The 17,866-nt window shown below is 49.5% G+C and overlaps 1 protein-coding gene across 3 annotated transcripts in view; it reads right to left on the reverse strand.

The window, feature by feature from the left end:
• Positions 1–17,866, reverse strand: part of SDCCAG8 (SHH signaling and ciliogenesis regulator SDCCAG8) — a 262,314-nt gene that overhangs the window by 1,470 nt on the left and 242,978 nt on the right. The window contains exon 17 of one of the 3 annotated variants that reach the window (XM_019920402.3): positions 8,468–8,592. The exons of 1 other annotated variant lie outside the window; for it this stretch is intronic. In XM_019920402.3, coding sequence (XP_019775961.1) covers positions 8,493–8,592 — 100 coding nt within the window. In that variant the 3' untranslated portion in view covers positions 8,468–8,492. Of the gene's footprint in view, positions 1–8,463; positions 8,593–17,866 lie in introns of those variants that run through there. One more of the 3 variants, XM_033851860.2, reaches the window with a different exon arrangement.

Here is a 17,866-nt window from a genome sequence, read left to right on the forward strand (position 1 = left end):
ATGAGAAAACGTTTACATTTCAAGTAGATTTCCCAGCGTATGTGAGACACTCATGACTTTTTAGTGAGCAGTTCTGTGGGTTTCGACACAGGGCAATTAGAGTATCGTGTGCAGCCCTGCTCTCAGACAGTGGGGGGCCCCGGACGTGGTGAGGAAGTGAGTGGTGTCTGTGTGCATCTCTTTGGGGGTTTGGGAGGTGGATGGACCCTCCTTCGTGGCGCCCACGGGGCTCCTGGAGCATCACAAGGAAGCCAGGGAGCCCCAGGGCCCTGCCGCTGCAGAAAGGGCGCCCCTGTCCTCAGAGGCTGCCGCCAGCTCCATTTGCCCATCAAACACAGGATCTCCAAGAGCTGATTTGCCTTCCGGTCCTGACTGAACGGATCCAGTGAATGACTGGCTTGAATGACCCTCCTGTCCCACAGACAGGCAGGCTGCCTGCCCACCGGGTGCTCTGGAAATGGTGGCTTACTTTCTAACTTTAGAGATTCGAGGGCGTCTTTGAATACGAGAATAAGCATAAACTGCAATAGGCACGTTTTCAAAAAAAAAAAAAAATTTGACCTTGAGGTAGAAAAGACACATACCTGTAACACGCACAACACAGAACAGTAAAGACCTGAAGTAGAAGGGAAATGTATTGTGGGAATTTTTTAAAACCAAGCTCCAGGAAACGGGCAGTTCTCGCATGAGTCTTCGCGGTTGCCGCCAGGAACTGCCCACCGCCTGGCCCATTCCCTGCTGGCACTTGCCCAGGGGTCAGCCCTCATTTCTCTCCCGGGCTCCATCGGTTTTCTCTTTCATTTGGTTTTGGTGCAAAGCCCTGCATTCCTCCTCATAGTACTTACTGTTCGCTGCCCGAGCCGTCGTGAGCATTCAGCAAATGGGACTGAATGAATCATGTACCCTGTTATGTCACTGTCTTCCTGCTAAATAGCTCTCAGTGTCACCCTTGGATGTCTGGATGTTTAGTAGAGAATGTTTCTCGGTTCTTCCCCTTAGGCAGGGAGCATGTCCAGAGAGACAGAATCTTTAGTTACTGCCAAAATCTGGCTCGTCTGCCATCACTTCTGAGGGACATGAGCCATGCCTATTTCCAGAAAGCTGGTTCACTGCCCACACCGCTGTGGACACCGTGAGGTCGGGCTGTAAGGGAGACGAGGGTGTGTGTGCCGATGGGACATAGCCAGTGTGAACCGTGGCTTGAGCCCTCAGCCACCATGTTCCTGTCCCTGGACCATCACACTTGTCACCGAGGCCCCTCGCTGTGGCCCCCCTGGGTGGTGTGGCCACATCTGCAGTTGTCGTGGCTGCCCTCCAGATTGAGGAGGGCTGACAGCACCCTGGCAGCTGCTCTTCTGCAGCGCTGTCCACAGATGATATAAATGCTCCCCAACTGCAAGCCCGCTATCAGTGACCCGTTTTCTTTGTTCTCGTTTTAAACCCTAACAGAGCCTTCTCTCCACAAACCCTGACTTGTGTGTCTAATTTGTTTCCGAAGTTTAAATTCAAAGTTTAAAAAACGAGTCTCTCTGGGTGACCTGAATTGTTCCCCAAGCAGCCACACTGCGGGGTCCAGCTGAACCTTCTCTGCAGCTTCGTTCCCAAGCCCGCAGCCCAGGGACGTCACGGCACCAGCTAGGCCCTATGCATACGGATGCTCACGGTTCAGCCTGCCCCTTGTTTCCACCATGTGTCTCTTCTCTGTGCATCTCCACTGGCCTCTTAGCAGCCCCTCCCAATGGAATATCCCTCCTTCTTGCTTTTTCCCTTGCTCATTTGTACGTTTTCCGTCTCTGTGTGGCCAGGTTAAAAAAAAAAAAAAAAAAAAAAATGGACCTGTTCCTCATGCCTCTGGTAGAAAAGCATCTATTTTTAACTCAAGAAAGAAGGTAGAATCCCTCCCCCAACCTCTATCTGGGGCATTTCAAAGCTTGGCCTCAGCTGACAGAGCTCCAGGGAAGCCCCCAGTACCCTCCTCCATGTGTCCCCACTTTGGGAGCCAGGCCACTGCTCTGCGGCTTTCTCAGCTGGGGCCCAACTCCAGGCTGCTGCCCCGGGAGAGAGGGAACTCCCTCCCCCTTCCATGCAGCCCATGGCCCAGGGAATGAATACCAGTCTCTCTGGAAGTTCATTTCCCTGCCCATTCATTTCCCAGCTTTAGTCACTCCACTCCTCTGGGCCTGATTTTTCCATCTGTGCAAAATGGATGCTAAATGATTTCTCCAAGTGGCCCTTTCAAGCCTTCAGCAATCACAGTGCTACCCTGCTAGACGGTCATCTCTTCTGGGCCCTAGTAATGCAGAGAGCTCCGTTTTAAAAGGAAGCTCGTTCTATTACTATTTTTTTTAACCAGAAGCTGAGCGATGCGGAAGCGAAGAACTTACCTGAAGTGGTCCAGAACTGAGATTTGAACCCAGGCAGTTTGACCTCAAAGTCCAGGCTCTTTTTAATGCTATTCCAACCAGCTTAGTGAAAGAGCAACCACGTTTGATATTTCTGGGATTAAGGAGGAATCAAATATATCAGGCAGCCCGGAATAAATCAGCCATGTGACCTATGGGTGGTCACCAATTTGTCCTCACCAGTCCCCTGCAGCACTTTGTGGAAACGTGGCCTCAGACGTGACCACTGACCTGTAAGCAGGCAGTTCTCCACCCAGCACGGGGCTCAAGGTCGCGAACTGCAGGTCAGGAGAGGCCTGCCTCTGCCCCACACAAGTCACTGGAGCTCTCGCTAAGCTGTGTACCCCTCCGGCCAGCACAGCTGCCAAACGGGCAGGAGTTCATGGCAAGGTCACCACAGGTCCTCGATTTATTCTTCCCTCCCGGCTGCCTGGCTGGGTCTCTGACAATGAAAGCTCTGTGGCAGGCAGAGTTCAGGCTTCATTTTCCCTGGACTCTGGGGCCTGGCTTTGCTGCCTCTGGGCTCCAAAATCGGAGAAGAACTACAGAAGCCAGAAAAACGCAACGGTAAAGGCAGGACAGACTTCCTCGCAGAAAGAAAGTGTGGACAATGACACTGTAGCTTCCTGGAAAACAGCAGCTCGATCTGGACTTGGGACTTGCAATGTGGGGGGATGCAGGGAGCCCTGCGCACAGACAGGAGCGGTCAGAGGCGGAGGCCACGCGCGCCCAGGGGCGGGACTGCTGCGCCAGGTTCTCCCCAGAGCACACTCCAGCACGGGGGTTCCTTCCACAACCCTCGGGATCCCCAGCGTGTCATCTTCCAGCGTTCTTGAATCTCATGAGTCACGAGAACTTCCCCTGCACATGGGCAGGGGTCTGTGTTTTATACGCACCATGTTTCCATGGTAAATAGATTTTAAGAATTCCCAAAGGACAGACAGTGTCACCAACAGCAGAGAGTGGAGCCTCTGGCTGCCTCATGTTTGAAAGCGTTAAAAATAAAGACAACATTGACATTTGGGGTTGTAATGTGACGGAATTACAGTCTTTTAAAGGCAAGAACCACTTATCTACACTACATGTAATATTCAGTGTTTTGTTCACTTGTCTAATTGGATTAAAATATTTAGCTCCCTTTAAAATCTTGATTGTGAATTTATATTGCAAAATGTAATGTCTGACTCGGGAAGCAATAAGTGGAGCAAATGTATCTGAAGCAATGTAAAATTCAATTTATTTTCCTTCCATGAGTCTTATTCTGAAATTATTCACTCTTGGACAAAGTGAACTAACTGTTAACGAAGAGCAAGTTTGGCTTAAATGAAGCTGTATGCGCTTTTCAATATCAATTACACACAGGGCCTTTAGTTAAAAAAAGAAAAAAAGTTAAACTATGCTATTTGAGTTTGAGGAAGCTTCTCTGAGGGTCGCCAGACCCCAGGTTAGAAATGCCGCGCCAGGGGTCTTACGTCATTCTTTAACAACCCTCAGGCAGCAGGGAGTTAATGACATTTTCGCTGCATATGTTCAAGTTTATTTAAAAAAATATGCAAGTCACTTCGGTTGACAGTGTCTTGTACACAGTTTTGAAAGAATCAGGGCAAACTTTAACAGAGTCAGTTTTTATTTGAAAAATATTTTCTGGGAATGTATCAGTGTTTATTTTTGAGACTGACAATTCGGGTGAAAATCAGGATAAAAACAAAAAAACAACAATTTGGTTGAAATCAAATTGTTTGTTTTCATCTATTTAGAATTCTTTCCAAAAAATCTTGGTTCAGGAGGAGGCTTTTTAATTTATTTTATTCAGTGTATCTGCTGTTCTATTCAAGCACCATCTGTCTCACAGGTAGCTAGCTTCGTGGAAGCGCCGACGTAACTGGGTGAAGCCCTCAGGGCTCAAGGAAGGACCACCACAGACTCTGTGGACACCTCCAAGTCCCAGCTGGGCGACCCTACAGCTCAGTCTGCAGGGGCCCGCAGGAGCTGCGCGGCCCTCACTGGAGCGCACAGTTCTGAAGCCTCCCCCTACCTTTCCTTCAGGTCACAAACGGGCCTTTCCTCCCTTCGTCATCATCTGTGTCTTTGTTTCTTGTGCGTGTTTCCAGCTTTCTTCATGAATCCTTTGGTGTAACGAGGTAATCTCCATGATTTTGAACATAATCACATATGTCTGCTGGATCCATGCACAAGTTTAAATCAAATTAGAAAGTAAATTCACTGCCAAAAATGCTCAAAAGTCATAGGGCCAACTGATTAATCACCAATAAGTCGGTTTCAGATGCTGTTTTCTAAACTGTAAAAGTGATGCATCTGAAGGGACTAAAAAGGCATCCCTCCCCAGACTGAACACTGAGGACGGAATCAAACAGCCTTTTGGGACAGAGGCTATCAGAAAATGCAAATCAGCTGAAACCATATCATCACCAAATAAATGTACAAGTAAAATAATCTCGATGTAAATGACAGTCCTCCAAGCAGACAGATAATTTCCATTCTTTCCCGTCTCTCAGATGCCATTCTCCCCAAGAAAAGACTCTTAAGTTCCTCACCAACTGCTGCCACCCATCCTGGCCAGATGTTAGAGCCCCAGGCGCTGGGTCACAGACCCCTAACCCCGCTCCCAGCTGTCAGGCCTTACCAAGACTCCCCTGGGGCCCAGGTTCTGTATCCTGGACACCACCCCTCAAGTCCCCACCCCCCACAACCACAGTCACTCCCGTCCCTGAAGAGAACAGAGGAGTAAGACTGGGTTAGTGTTTTCATGTCTCTATTTCGCTACAAGAACTAACATAGCAATTCATGATGTTTCAAAAGCTGTCTCCCAGAAGTGTTTTCCCCAGGAGTGAAGCAGGAGATTCATAAAGCCAGTGTTTTTAATCAGTCCTAAACTAAGAACAAGTCAGAAGAGCAGCCTCGAACTTGGCGATCAGCAAACTGAGCCACGTCCACTGGGTCAGCCACAAGGCCGGCCCGACTCTCGCCAGGCTGGCCACCACACGACAGCAGCGTTTCGGGGAGACGGGAATTCTTATGGCCAAAGAATGTCACAGCGGCAGTTAGGACGGTGAGCGGCCCCCTCGGCCAGGCGTGTTGCTGTGCATGTTTCAGAAGTTAAGCAGAAACAATTTAGAACAATAAAGCCTCCTAAACAGGCTAGATGTTTCCTGTCAGAGGCCACTGGCCAGCCAACCCGAGCTTGTCATCTGCTTCAGGGCCCAGGGCTCAGGCACAGGAACAAATTGGAGGGATGTGACTCAGCTTCAGGGCAGCTGCCCGGGCCAGAAAATATCCATTCTCTTTTGAGAATCCAGCGGATAGAGAGTTTTAGAGTTTGACGTGCAAAATTATTATGCTTAATTCATCCAGGCTGGGAAAATGGAAGCCTTTAGCTAAACCATCCCAAAACCAGAGACAAGCCAGAGGAGTCTCTCCCCCGGAGAAGGGTGGGAGTGAAGTGGGTGTGGCCGGTGACTCTGGAACCCTCGGGAGGTAGCACCCTCCACATACCTGCCGGGGTCAAATGGCAGGCTTACTTACCTCAGGTAAGGCTCCCTGGAAACTAAACTCACAGTTCAAGTTTATTCCACGGCAGAAACAGGTCTAACGCCGCACTTGGGCGCAAAGAGTGGGCCTTTTGCTTTAGAGAGTAGAGAGCTTGCCTGGGTTCCTGTCTCCTCTTTGAATGCTAGTATTTGCTACTGAAAGCCAACATTTTCTCTACCAAGCTTCTTTTGTCATGTTCACATTAAAATAATTCCAAATGCAATATCTGAATCTGAAAGATCCCTTTAGAGATGAGCCAGATGGGCCAGTATCAGAGAGCATAGGATGGTCAAATCATTTCTGTTGCTTCAGGCAAGGGAAAAAAGACCTGCTCATTTTTCTGAGAGAATTTTGAGGTTTTAGGGTTTTTTTAAAATGCATTTTACAAAAATTTTGCAATCCATTTGGCAATTACCAGGTTTTTAAAGCCCTGGAAGAGGTTTCTAAGCATTGATGATCCATGTTAAGATCTAAGTGGGCTGTCAGGTAGGCAGATGGGGAGTTAAAAGGCAAACCCCACAGGATAATGATCTGGTCCAGAATGGAGAAGAAACTACCACACGCTCAGAGCTTGTATAGAAGACTCTCCACAACCCAAGTTCTGAAGTCGTTCTCAGCTCTTGGAGGCCAGGAGCTCCACTGGTGCTGTAAGTCCCTCCAGCTGTCTGGAGACCCGATGGCCCCAACCTTTGGCTGGCACCACCCAGGGCCCCCCTCAAGGACCTGCCCAGACAGCTGAGCTCTGGTTGAGGTCTGGCCGCACAGGTACAGGATGCGGTGACTGCACACATTGGAGGAGCTGGGCGAGAGCAGTGAACATCGTTTCATGGCTGTTGGTCCCACAGGATCTCTGCCCAACCTGTGCTTCTCCCAGGACCTTCCCCAGTTTGGGGAGGAGAGGGGAAAAGAAAATCCCTGATATTTCTTTGGCCTGTAATATGCAAGACAACCAGCCATGCACCTCGCAGCTGCCCTCATTTAACACTTCCAGGGTCCCTTTGAGTTAGGCTGGCATGGTACCCACTATGCAGATGTGGAAACAGGCTTAGAAGAGACTTCAATGACTTGTTCAGGGCCTAGGGACAACGATGCATTCTGGAATCATTCTCTGTTCTTTCTGCCTCCCAGCACTTTCAGAGGCTCTCAAACCCTAGTGTCTTCACTGAATTATCCAAACAGCTCATTAAAATGCAGATTCCTGGGCCCTGCTCCCAGAGATGCTATCTCGGTGTGTGTGAGAAGAAGCCCTGAAACCCATGTTCCTTTATTCATATGTTATATGATGCTTACACAAGCATCCCGGATGCCTGTGTGACTGTAGGGCGTGTCGCTTGTGCACCACCCTTCCCTGCGAGCAGCCTCAGAGGCCCTGGGAGGGGACAGTGCAGGTGTGTCTCCGTCCCCCAGCCTGAGCTCCGTGACTGGCTCCTGGCGATGCTCATTTACTATTTGTGGAACAAATGAGGACTTTTGCAGAGGGGTTTGGTGGGCTGAGTGGGAAAAATCACTCAGAGGACAGCGGCTCCTCTATACCTGTTTGGGCACATGGTCATTTTGAAAAAAGAATGAGACAATTGTCTCATCATTTTCATTTCCTGATGCATTTTTCCAATTAATCATTCCAAGCACTTCTTGCACGGCGTCCCCCGGGCACTCATGGAGCACCTCATTATCCTAACAAACTGCTCGATGGGGTAAAAAGCCCAGCCTCCCTGACAGGAAGAGAAGCAATTTAGGGAAAAAATAAAGGTTTCATTCCCTACACCAAACTTACCTGGACACTCTTTCCCCCATTATCCCTGCTGGTGGCCCCAGACCTAACCTGAACAGGGAAAGTCTGTTAAGGAGTCAGACTTAGGCTCCATTTTCAGTGTCCCTACTTGCTAGCTGTATGCGCTTGTTTGAGCCTCAACTTCCCCATCTGTGAGATGGGGATAATCAATCTTGCAGGCTTGTTCAAGAGTAATGAGAGTTAATGCATGTTATCTATGGAACACTGCCACACCCTCCGCCAGCACTCCAAACCCTAGCCCAATTATCAGCCAGCTGATTTAAAGCAAGACTCCTACATTCCATTCACAGGGACTCCCCTAATTGGGAGCACCTCTTTCCTCCACCAATTCAAACAGACACGTCCCCCAGGGGCAGTTCAAAGCCAACCTCCTCCAGAAAGCCTCCTGACCACTGCCTCCCGCCCTGCTCTCCCGCCTCCTGCGCTCCTCAGCGGTGGTGCCCACACGGTGCGGCTCAGCACTCTGTGTGGCTTGCTGCTTCACGGTGGGTCTGTTCTCCCGTACGAACGTTAGCTCGCTAAAGAGGGCAGGTCCAGGGCCCGCACTTCTGTGTCCTCCACTGTGCCCAGCACAGTCTTCAAGATCTCCCTCCCAGCTTATTCGCTAACCAACGGGACCCCCGGGGAGTTTAGCCTGGTAAGACACAGCTCTGTAAAAGGAACAAGGGAAAGACCACGTGTACCCCGGTGCGTTCTCTGGTGGGTGAGGTGCCCTGCACAGTACCTGGGATCTCAGACGTCCCACCTCTTCAGTCAGTCTGTCTCTCCAGCAGAAGCTGGTTCTGCTTGCTGAGGAGCTGCACCAGCTGCTGGGCTGTGGCCTGGCTGTGCTTGTCTAGTTGCTTTAGCCTGGAGAAAAATCCACCGCAGAATTAGGGATGGGTTCTGAAGACTGGGGGCAGTAGGCCTCAGAGAGCAGGGGAGCAAAGACTTCAGCCCTCTCCCTGTTTTCCAGTGCTCTGTGTTGCAGGGAAGGTCCTGACAATGAACTACGAGCTGGGAGTCAGGGTGACCCTGAAGTGAGGCCCTTGGATGGACTCCATAAGGTGAATGGAAGTGTATCAGATATGAAAGGGAATTGGGAGTCTTTTCGGTGAGCTGTCAGTTAGGGAGCACACAGATAAAACTGAATTAAAACTCAAACCTTAAACTCCCAGAGGTCAAAGATGAGGGGCCTAAATGCCTCCACTGTTCAGCTGGAAACATCTCTGGCAGACTGGAGCAGACAGCCGGTCCCGGCTGGGGAAGTGGGCGAGGGAAGGCGGAAACACTGAACTAAGGGTTTTCCATTATTAATCACTCAGTCAATCACGAGCTCCGGCATCGCTGACCAGATGTCTTTAAAGATCCTAAATTTGTCATTCTGCTGATGGGCTCTCCTCTCCAGACTTGCTAATTCTCTATTATCCTCATTTGTCCACAGACGGCTTCCTACAACCAGTAGCACACTCACCCATGGAAATGTAGGCCTTGGATTAAATTTAGACTTGAACAACTACCCAGAACTGTTCCGGAAAGAAGTTGGGTGTGTCATATGCCCTTCCTCACAATCCTCAAAAAGCACCAACAGTGAAATTAAGTTGTATTTTCACAGGAAAAGTTCAAGATGCATTTCAAACTTCAGGCTACATGTCCCGCATTGAGTCAAAAACTTCGAAGATGGTTCTGCAGACACTGGGCTCAGCCTGCCCTCAGTTCAAGCTCTCCAGGGACCCCGTTTCTGGCAGGCTCTGAGCACAATTAAACATCTGCGAGGACAGACATTCGGGACTTAGGTAGGGGTGGGTAGACTTGTTTACTAAAAGGATGCAGCACCTGGAGACAGGTAAAACTAAAACTGCACCCTGGGAAACCTAACAGTGGTCTAGTAATTTACTCACGCTCTCCTCAGGTTCCTCTGCCGGTGGCAACGCTCCCCATTTCCCAGATGGCACCTACCGCCTGCCCCGCCCCCTTCTCGAGCTCCAGTGGGTTTTGCAGGAGGTTGTTCAAGCTGCCCCAGGCACACTTACTGCACCCCAGTCTGCACCCCTATCCTCTCTGCCGAACACTCTGTGCTCCGGGTTTTCAGTCACACCTGGTTTTCTACTACCCCTCCTTCGAAGTGTCCCACATTGCAAGGGTGAGAGGCGGGAACTGGAAATACCCGACGCAGGGATCTAGCAGGCGTGGTGCATGCTCCCCAGGTAGGAGCCCGCTCTGACCACGCCCATAGGTCTATGCCCCGCCCACTGCCCCTGCTGTTTCTGGAGAGGGCAGGGACCAAAGACAGTCCTTTTTTTTTTATACAGCAGGTTCTTATTAGTTATCTACTTTATACCTATCAGTGTATACATGTCAATCCCAATTTCTCAATTCATCCCACCACCACCACCACCCCAGACCCGTTTTCCCCCCCTTGGTCTCCATACGTTTGTTCTCTACATCTGTATCTCTATTTCTGCCTTGCAAACCAGTTCATCTGTAGCATTTTTCTAGATTCCACATATATGCGTTATTATACAATATTTGTTTTTCTCTTTCCGACTTACTTCACTCCGTATGACAGACTCTAGGTCCATCCACCTCACTACAAATGACCCAATTTTGTTCCTTTTCATGGCTGAGTAATATTCCATTGTATATATGTACCACTTCTTCTCTATCCATTCGTCAGTCGATGGGCATTTAGGTTGCTTCCATGACCTGGCTATTGTAAATAGTGTTGCAATGAACATTGGGGTGGATATGTCTTTTTGAATTATGGTTTTCTCAGGGTAGATGCCCAGTAGTGGGATTGCTGGGTCATATGGTAATTCTATTTTTAATTTTTAAGGACCCTCCATACTGTTCTCCATAGTGGCTGTATCAATTTACATTCCCACCAACCATGCAAGAGGGTTCCCTTTTCTCCACACCCTCTCCAGCATTTGTTGTTTGTGGATTTTCTAATGATGCCCATTCTAACTGGTGTGAGGTGATACCTCATTGTAGTTTTGGTTTGCATTTCTCTAATAATTAGTGATGTTGAGCATCTTTTCATGTGCCTCTTGGCCATCTGTGTGTCTTCTTTGGAGAAATGTCTATTTAGCTCTTCTGCCCATTTTTTTTTTTAACATCTTCATTGGAGTATAGTTGCTTTACAATGGTGTGTTAGTTTCTGCTTTATAACAAAGTGAATCAGCTATATGTATACATATATCCCTATATCTCCTCCCTCTTGCGTCTCCCTCCCACCCTCCCTATCCCACCCCTCTAGGTGGTCACAAAGCTCCAAGCTGATCTCCCTGTGCTATGCGGCTGCTTCCCACTAGCTACCTATTTTACGTTTGGTAGTGTATATATGGCCATGCCACTCTCTCATTTCGTCCCAGCTTCCCCTTCCCTGCCCGCCCCCCGCCATGTCCTCAAGTCCATTCCCTACGTCTGAGTCTTTATTCCTGCCAAGGAGAGTCTTATTTCCTGTGTTTGTAGCTACTTAAAACCAGGTTCAGGGTCTCCCTCGCCCCGAGCCTGGGTTGCAGTCTGGCCCTGCCCAGGCTCCCGATTCCCTGGATCAGGCTGGGGCAGATCCCAACCAACAGCAAGTATCTTCCATCCAAGTGTGAGCACTTTCCTGCTTCCATACTGTATAAATTACATTACCGATCCTCCCCCCCCACCCCCCCAACCCCCCCGCCTTGCCCCCATTGCCCTCCTTCTGATATTGGAGGAGAGAAAAAAAAGTTTCCTCTGGTGAAGCCTTGGCCATCGCAGCTTTGGGAAGCCCAATCTACCCCCACTGCCATCCATCACGCTGTTACGTGCAGCAATTGTTCGTGAGAGCACAGTCTCAAACCCACCCCAGTGGTATCAAACCGAAGTTTTCCTCCACCGAATCCTCAGCATGGAGAGGCTGGGAGAAACAATGACATCCCAGGGAGCAGAGAAGCCAGGCCAGCCAGCTAGGGCCAGGGGGGCATTCTGCCCAGGCTGACCCCCTCATCTGAGCAGCGACTCTGCTGTCCAGCACTGGAGTGGGTACCTTTGAAGACACAGAGGTGTTGAGAACAGACTTTTTCCTTGAGAAGCAAACAATCTAATGCTTTGCTATTTAAATCAGACAGGCAAAAACATCCTCATTAGCAGCTGAGCTCTCTAAACCGTCAGGTGTAGGTGGCTTTCCCCTCCAGTCAAGTCTTGGGTGTGGAGAGAGCGACAGGCTAAGAGCTACTGAGGCAGTAGTAGCCCACTGACTTCAAGCTTGCTTGAAAAAATGAAACAGCAACATGAGATAAATAGGTGACACCATCGAGGCTTAAAGTCAGGAAGGCGCCAGGAGTGGTCATCCTCCACGTGCTCCCTTGCCCCGTGGATGGATCAGTGAGATAACGTTCCTGCTGACTGATGGGTTTAGTGTGTGTTTTGGGGCTCCTCGAAAGAGTGGCTGCCGGATTCAGGGCTATGGGCTGAGCCAAAGCCTGTTCTCCCAGCACAAACAGCCGGCCATGGGCTGGCCACACCGCTCACCGCCAGAAGTGGGGTCAGTTCCTGCCTAGACCCTCCTCCAGTGGAGCCCTCAGAACCTAGATGAGGCTCAGCTGGTGGTGTTCTGCAAAATGTGGGCCTTGGAACCCTGCAGCAGATATCCAGGAGCCCAGGCCCCGCCCAGACCAGATCTATCAAGTCCCCGGGTGTGAGCCCCATATCAGCAGCAAACCAGGGTTTTCCTGCAGAAGCACCACTGATAGAAGGAGTAAGACCCTTGGGCAAGTCCTGCCTTCCCTCCAGGAGGCTGAAGCCTCACTAGCTTCACAGCTGAAGAGCCAAGGATGGCTTCACTCTGATTCAACTTGAACTCCAAGCAGTCGCTCTAAGGAGTGTTTTTCCTCCCTTTAAAAAATATGCTCCCTCCTTTTCAGAGCCAGCCTCTACTGTGTCACTTTATTGCAGCAATAAAGTCAATCACAAGTTCAGAAATGGTAAAAACAACAACAAACCCAAACTCACATTTGTTAAAAAAAAAAAAAGCAAACAAACTACAACCCAGGTTTTACATAAAACGGACTTTGTTATGGAAATATATTTCAGTGGCAGCTCTCTCAAGGTCTATTTTGAATATTAGGAAAAGACTTTTTTTTTAATTAAAAAGTTATTTTTTGTAACAGCCTTCCCCAAACACTGTACAACCCAGCCTACGCTATTCATGAATGCTTTATTACCATCAGCTAAAAGAGATTTCTTGGGGTGTCCTATTGACACATACACCGTCTTTTATTTTCCATGGCGGTTACTGCTCTCATTTTTGTTGTGCTTCTAAGTTCAAGTCTTCAGCCAACCACAGCTGCAGCTGCCACCACTGACAAGAGCTAACATTTACTGAGCCTCTGAGCTTATTCCTCCATTAAAACTCACTACAATCCTAAGAGGTATGGCTAGGATTATCGTCCCATTTTACAGATGAGAAAACTGAAACTGACAGGTTCAATTAACTTGCACAAAGTCACACAAGGAATAAGTGGTAGAGCGTGGAGGCAAAGCTAGGCCGAGTACAGGTGTTCTTAACCACCGTTAACGGTTGGTTAATTCACTGAGTTACCTCAGCAAACCAACCAACTCTTGGTAAACCGTTCTCATGATGTCAAGAATTACAAAAGATCCCTTCCCTTAGGGGGTTCCCAGCCAATTAAGGAGACAAAATGGGTGCTGCACTCAGGGTACCACCAAGGCATTAAACCACAGGGTCAATACGGTAAGTGCGAGGACCAGGAAGGCTTGTGCCTACTTAGGAAATGGATCACCGTTTTCACCATCATCTACTAAGTGCTTACTATGTGCTAAGGGCTTATCATTTATTAACTTTTTAGTGCTCATGACAATTCCATGAAGCAGGAACTGTTGTCATCCCCACTTTAAGGATGAGGAAACTGAGGCGTAGACAGCACATATGACTAGTCCAAGGTCACTCGGATGGAAATTTGGGATGTGAAAAGATGAACGGGTGTTGGTCTGGCAGGGGCAGGGCAGGGCCTTGCCACATGGAGGTGGTACTGTAAAGGCAGTGGTGTCTGGAAACTGTGCAGTGTGGCTTGAGCAGAGGCTGTGGGCTGCTTGGAGCGAGGTGATGCTGGGACCCAGTAACGATTGGAGCCGAACTAACAATGGATGTTGTCCTTCAGACAACGGCATTGCCATTTACCAAGAGAAGATGGGAGGAGGGACAGGCCTGGGGTCAGGGTGAGGTACCTGTGAGACGCCCACTCACCCCCCCAGCACTTATTCAGCCTGGGGCCTAGAAGTGTCTGGCTGGATCTCCAGCTGTGCTGCCCAGATCTGTCGAGAGGTAAGGCCGTGAACGTGCTAGGGAAGCCTGGCAGAGATTTTCAAGTTTGTTAAAATTACAGACACCCAGGCCCCCACCACCTACTGGCCAAAACCTCTGCTGCAACGAGAATGAACATGGTCAGGCCCAGGCCTTGGGGAGGAGCCACCTGTCGAGGCTGGCAGAGGGCACGGAGCCAGAAGACACTGACGGATGACGGGAGGGAGGATGAATGCCGGGAGAGGAGAGGGGCTTGCGGGAGAAGCAGGGCAGCTTGTTGAGTGGCCGCCTGCCCTTCAGTAGGGAACTGTGGCAGAAGCTGCTTTCAGGGGCGGGAGAGGGGAGACCATCCTGGAGAGGGGCAAGAGGGTGTGCTGAGGATGGAAAGGCTTGAGCCGCTGGGCAGGGTGCCCTGGAGGAGGGAAGAGAAATCCTCAGAGCTGGGCTTGCAGAGGCAGGAGGCACCTGGGCAGCAGGCAGGCCCTTCTCCCAGAGGCAGAGGGAGGCAGGCGAGGTGAGCCTGAGCCTGAGAGGCCTCCAGCCCAGCAGCCTCCTTGTTCTGCCCCAGGTAGAGGGTGCGACAGTTTGCTGAGAAAGGAGGCCACGAGACAGGAGTTGCTCTGCAGGATGAGGGAGCTGGCCAGGGGCAGTGTCTCCTGAAGGGGTGCCTTCTCAGGTGGACACTGGCATCCCGACCTGTCCTCCGGATGATCTCACCCCCTTCTCCGAGCCCTGCAAAGCCTGGGTCAGTGGGCCCCAGACACCCTTTGGCTGCTTCCACCCACAAGCTGGCAGCCCCCTCTGCCTGGAACATGACTCCTCCTAACTCACAGGGCTGGAAACTACTTGTTTTCAATGTTCAGGTCTCAGCATAAATGTCCTTCTGAGAGGAAACAATTTCTTGTTCTGTTTGGGCCCTTTGTTTTGAGCCACTTCCTGAACAAGGCGTGAAGTAACTAAAGGAGAGAGTGGGGCTGCCCCCAGGGCCCTGCGGAGGGGCCTTTCAGACAGCAGCCCCTCCTGCAAGGAGGGGCCCAGCCGACAGCCTGCCAACCACACAGAGGTTCTGCACAGCTGGAAAGAGAGCGGATTCATCAGCTTTCAGACTTCAATCCCTAACTGGGATGCTCCTTTCCCAAGGCCTATACCTCATCTCTGGAACAAGCAGGTGTTCCATCCTCTCCCAGAGACCCCCAGGACATGCTCACTGTCTGCACCGTACGGTCCCAGCCCCCAGGGGAGCTGTGGCTAGGCCAGGCCCCTCAGGGGCAGGAGGCCATCCCTTCCTGCAAAGCCCCGGGGCTCCCCTGTCCTCACAGGGCACGGCGGCCACAGGAAGGACACTTCCAGGCTACTATGCACCCAGGCTGGGGTCACCATCCCGATCAGGGCCCATTTCCTCAAGGACCTGCCATCACTGGGCAGACTGGGCCCCCTCAGAGGAGAAGAGCTGCTGCATAGCAAGGGCTCACCTGTGCAAAGGCTCCCTGGGAATTACAGGCGAGCGGGGGCAGCAGTTACGATGGGAACAAGCAGGCCCAGGTTTCCAAAGCCCAGGATGCAGATACAACTAAAGGAGACTGGAATGTGGGCTGGGCCCAGGCACATCTCTATTGGTCCAACAGTGATGCTCTCCGCCACACCCCGCACGCACAATCAGAACCAACATTTTTTTTTTTTTTTAAATATGCACGACTTTAAGATAAGATGGAGCAAGTGGTGAAATACAAAACAACTTTATGGAGCTGAGTGGGCTGGGAAAAATATCTTATGCAAAACAGAAGCAGTGCAAGCTGCCAGCTCTGGTCCTGTGCTTCAGACACTCATTTGCTATGAATACTGTGAAAGCAAGTGAATACATATATTTAAATTTTTGTATGTTGTATGTGATACATACAAAATATATGCAGTGTCTAAATAAGTTATGAGGCATAATAATCAAATGAACACTTGTGAACCTGGTGCCAGTGCTGTGGGACCACTCCCTATGTATTTTCTCCAGCCCAGCCCCCTACTTACCCCGGAGGTGGCCAGTAACCTCATGCATATTTGGTTTTTGATCAGAGGTTTTAGTTTCACTCAACATTTAACCTGGGAGCTCCCTACAAACTACTGTGGGTGGCTTTTTGTTTGCTTGATTGTTTTTGGTGGCGATCGTGGTAAAATGTCTTTTGTCCTGCAATGTTTTCAGACTAGAGCCCCTCCTCAGATAATTGTTTGCAAAATGCTCAGACCCACAATTTCCCTGGAAGAGGGGCTTCCTCATGTAAATGAAGAACACTTTTCAGCTAACATGTGAATTTCAAAGGTGCACATGCTGTGACTGCAAAATGTGCACTCAGTTCTCTACTATTCCCAGTAGAGTACTCTAGTATTTACTAAGCATTTACTAAAGGCCAGGGAGTATTGTAGGCAGTAACTAAATGAATCCTCATAACAATACTGCACAGTAGGTATTTTTATCATCGGCATTTTGTGCATAAGAAAAGCCAGGCAAAGAGAAGTTAGTCATTTGCCCAAGTTCAGACAACCAGAAGGGTTGGAGCCAGGATTATCAAGCCACAAATGGCGTGTTCCTCCTTCTGTGCCCTTCTCACATGGGTGGGATCACCCCTAGTCACCTGTCCCTGAGTCCTCCTTGCCTCCTCCCTCTCTGCCCACATCGATTCTGTAGATCAGCCCTAAACCTTCTAAACCCCTCCACAGCTTGTTCTATCCCACGCATCCCACCAGAGCACCCATCTACACTTACTACAGTCATTGCTGGTCGGCCTCTCCCACTGAACAATGAATAACGTTTAAGGACAGGAATGGGATCTTGTTCAGCTTTCCATCTCCAGCACTTAGCAAGGTGCTGGACAAATGGTGTCAGAAAGAGCAAACCGGGCTTCCCTGGTGGCGCAGTGGTTGAGAGTCCGCCTGCCGATGCAGGGGACATGGGTTCGTGCCCCGGTCCGGGAAGATCCCACATGCCGTGGAGCGGCTGGGCCCATGAGCCATGGCCGCTGAGCCTGCGCGTCCGGAGCCTGTGCTCCGCAATGGGAGAGGCCATGGCAGTGAGAGGCCCGCATACCGCAAAAAATAAATAAAATAAAATAAAAGAAAGAGGAAACCACTTACCAGTGGACAATATTTATACCAAATATAATACCTGTAATTTCATCTATAGTGTAAGTACGTTTTAATATTTAATAACTTTGTTCCCGAAAGAATATAACATATAAATCAAATAATTTTAAGTATGCTCTTGAAATCTGTCACTTAATTAAAAGAATCCTAGAACAGATGAATGAGTGCTGGACTTGGAAACAGGAGACACGGGTTCAAATTCCTATCACAAACTACCTATTTTACTTGGGCACGAGGCTTGATCTCTCTCAGTCTCAGGTTCTCCACTTCTAAAACTGAGCAAAGAATACCTCCTGACCTCCTGAATCAGAAACCCTGGAGGTGTAGCCAAGCAGTATGTGTTTTAATAAGCCCTCTGGGTGACTGTGATGAATTCCCAAGTTTAAGAACCACTGGTATGCTATAATTCACAGTATCAATCACATACAAAATGAGTTCTTCTGGAGAATAATGTATTTTGCGTGGCTCCAATTTTGATAATCAAAACAGCCAACTGTCTAAATGAAAACTACCCTAGTCTACTCCTAAGTTTTGGTGTCAGTCATAAAAACTTAAGCAAATTGTGTGATCACTTTGAATCTCAGTTTCCTCACATGTGAAATGACAGGATAAGCTAGAAGTGGATCAGCAAACTTCACACCACAGGCCAAATCCAGCCTGGTCCACTGTCTGTTTTTGTACAATCTGCAAGTTAAGAATGTTTTTTACATTTTT

Source organism: Tursiops truncatus, chromosome 1 (genome assembly GCF_011762595.2).
Source record: "Tursiops truncatus isolate mTurTru1 chromosome 1, mTurTru1.mat.Y, whole genome shotgun sequence".
NCBI lineage: Eukaryota > Metazoa > Chordata > Mammalia > Artiodactyla > Delphinidae > Tursiops > Tursiops truncatus.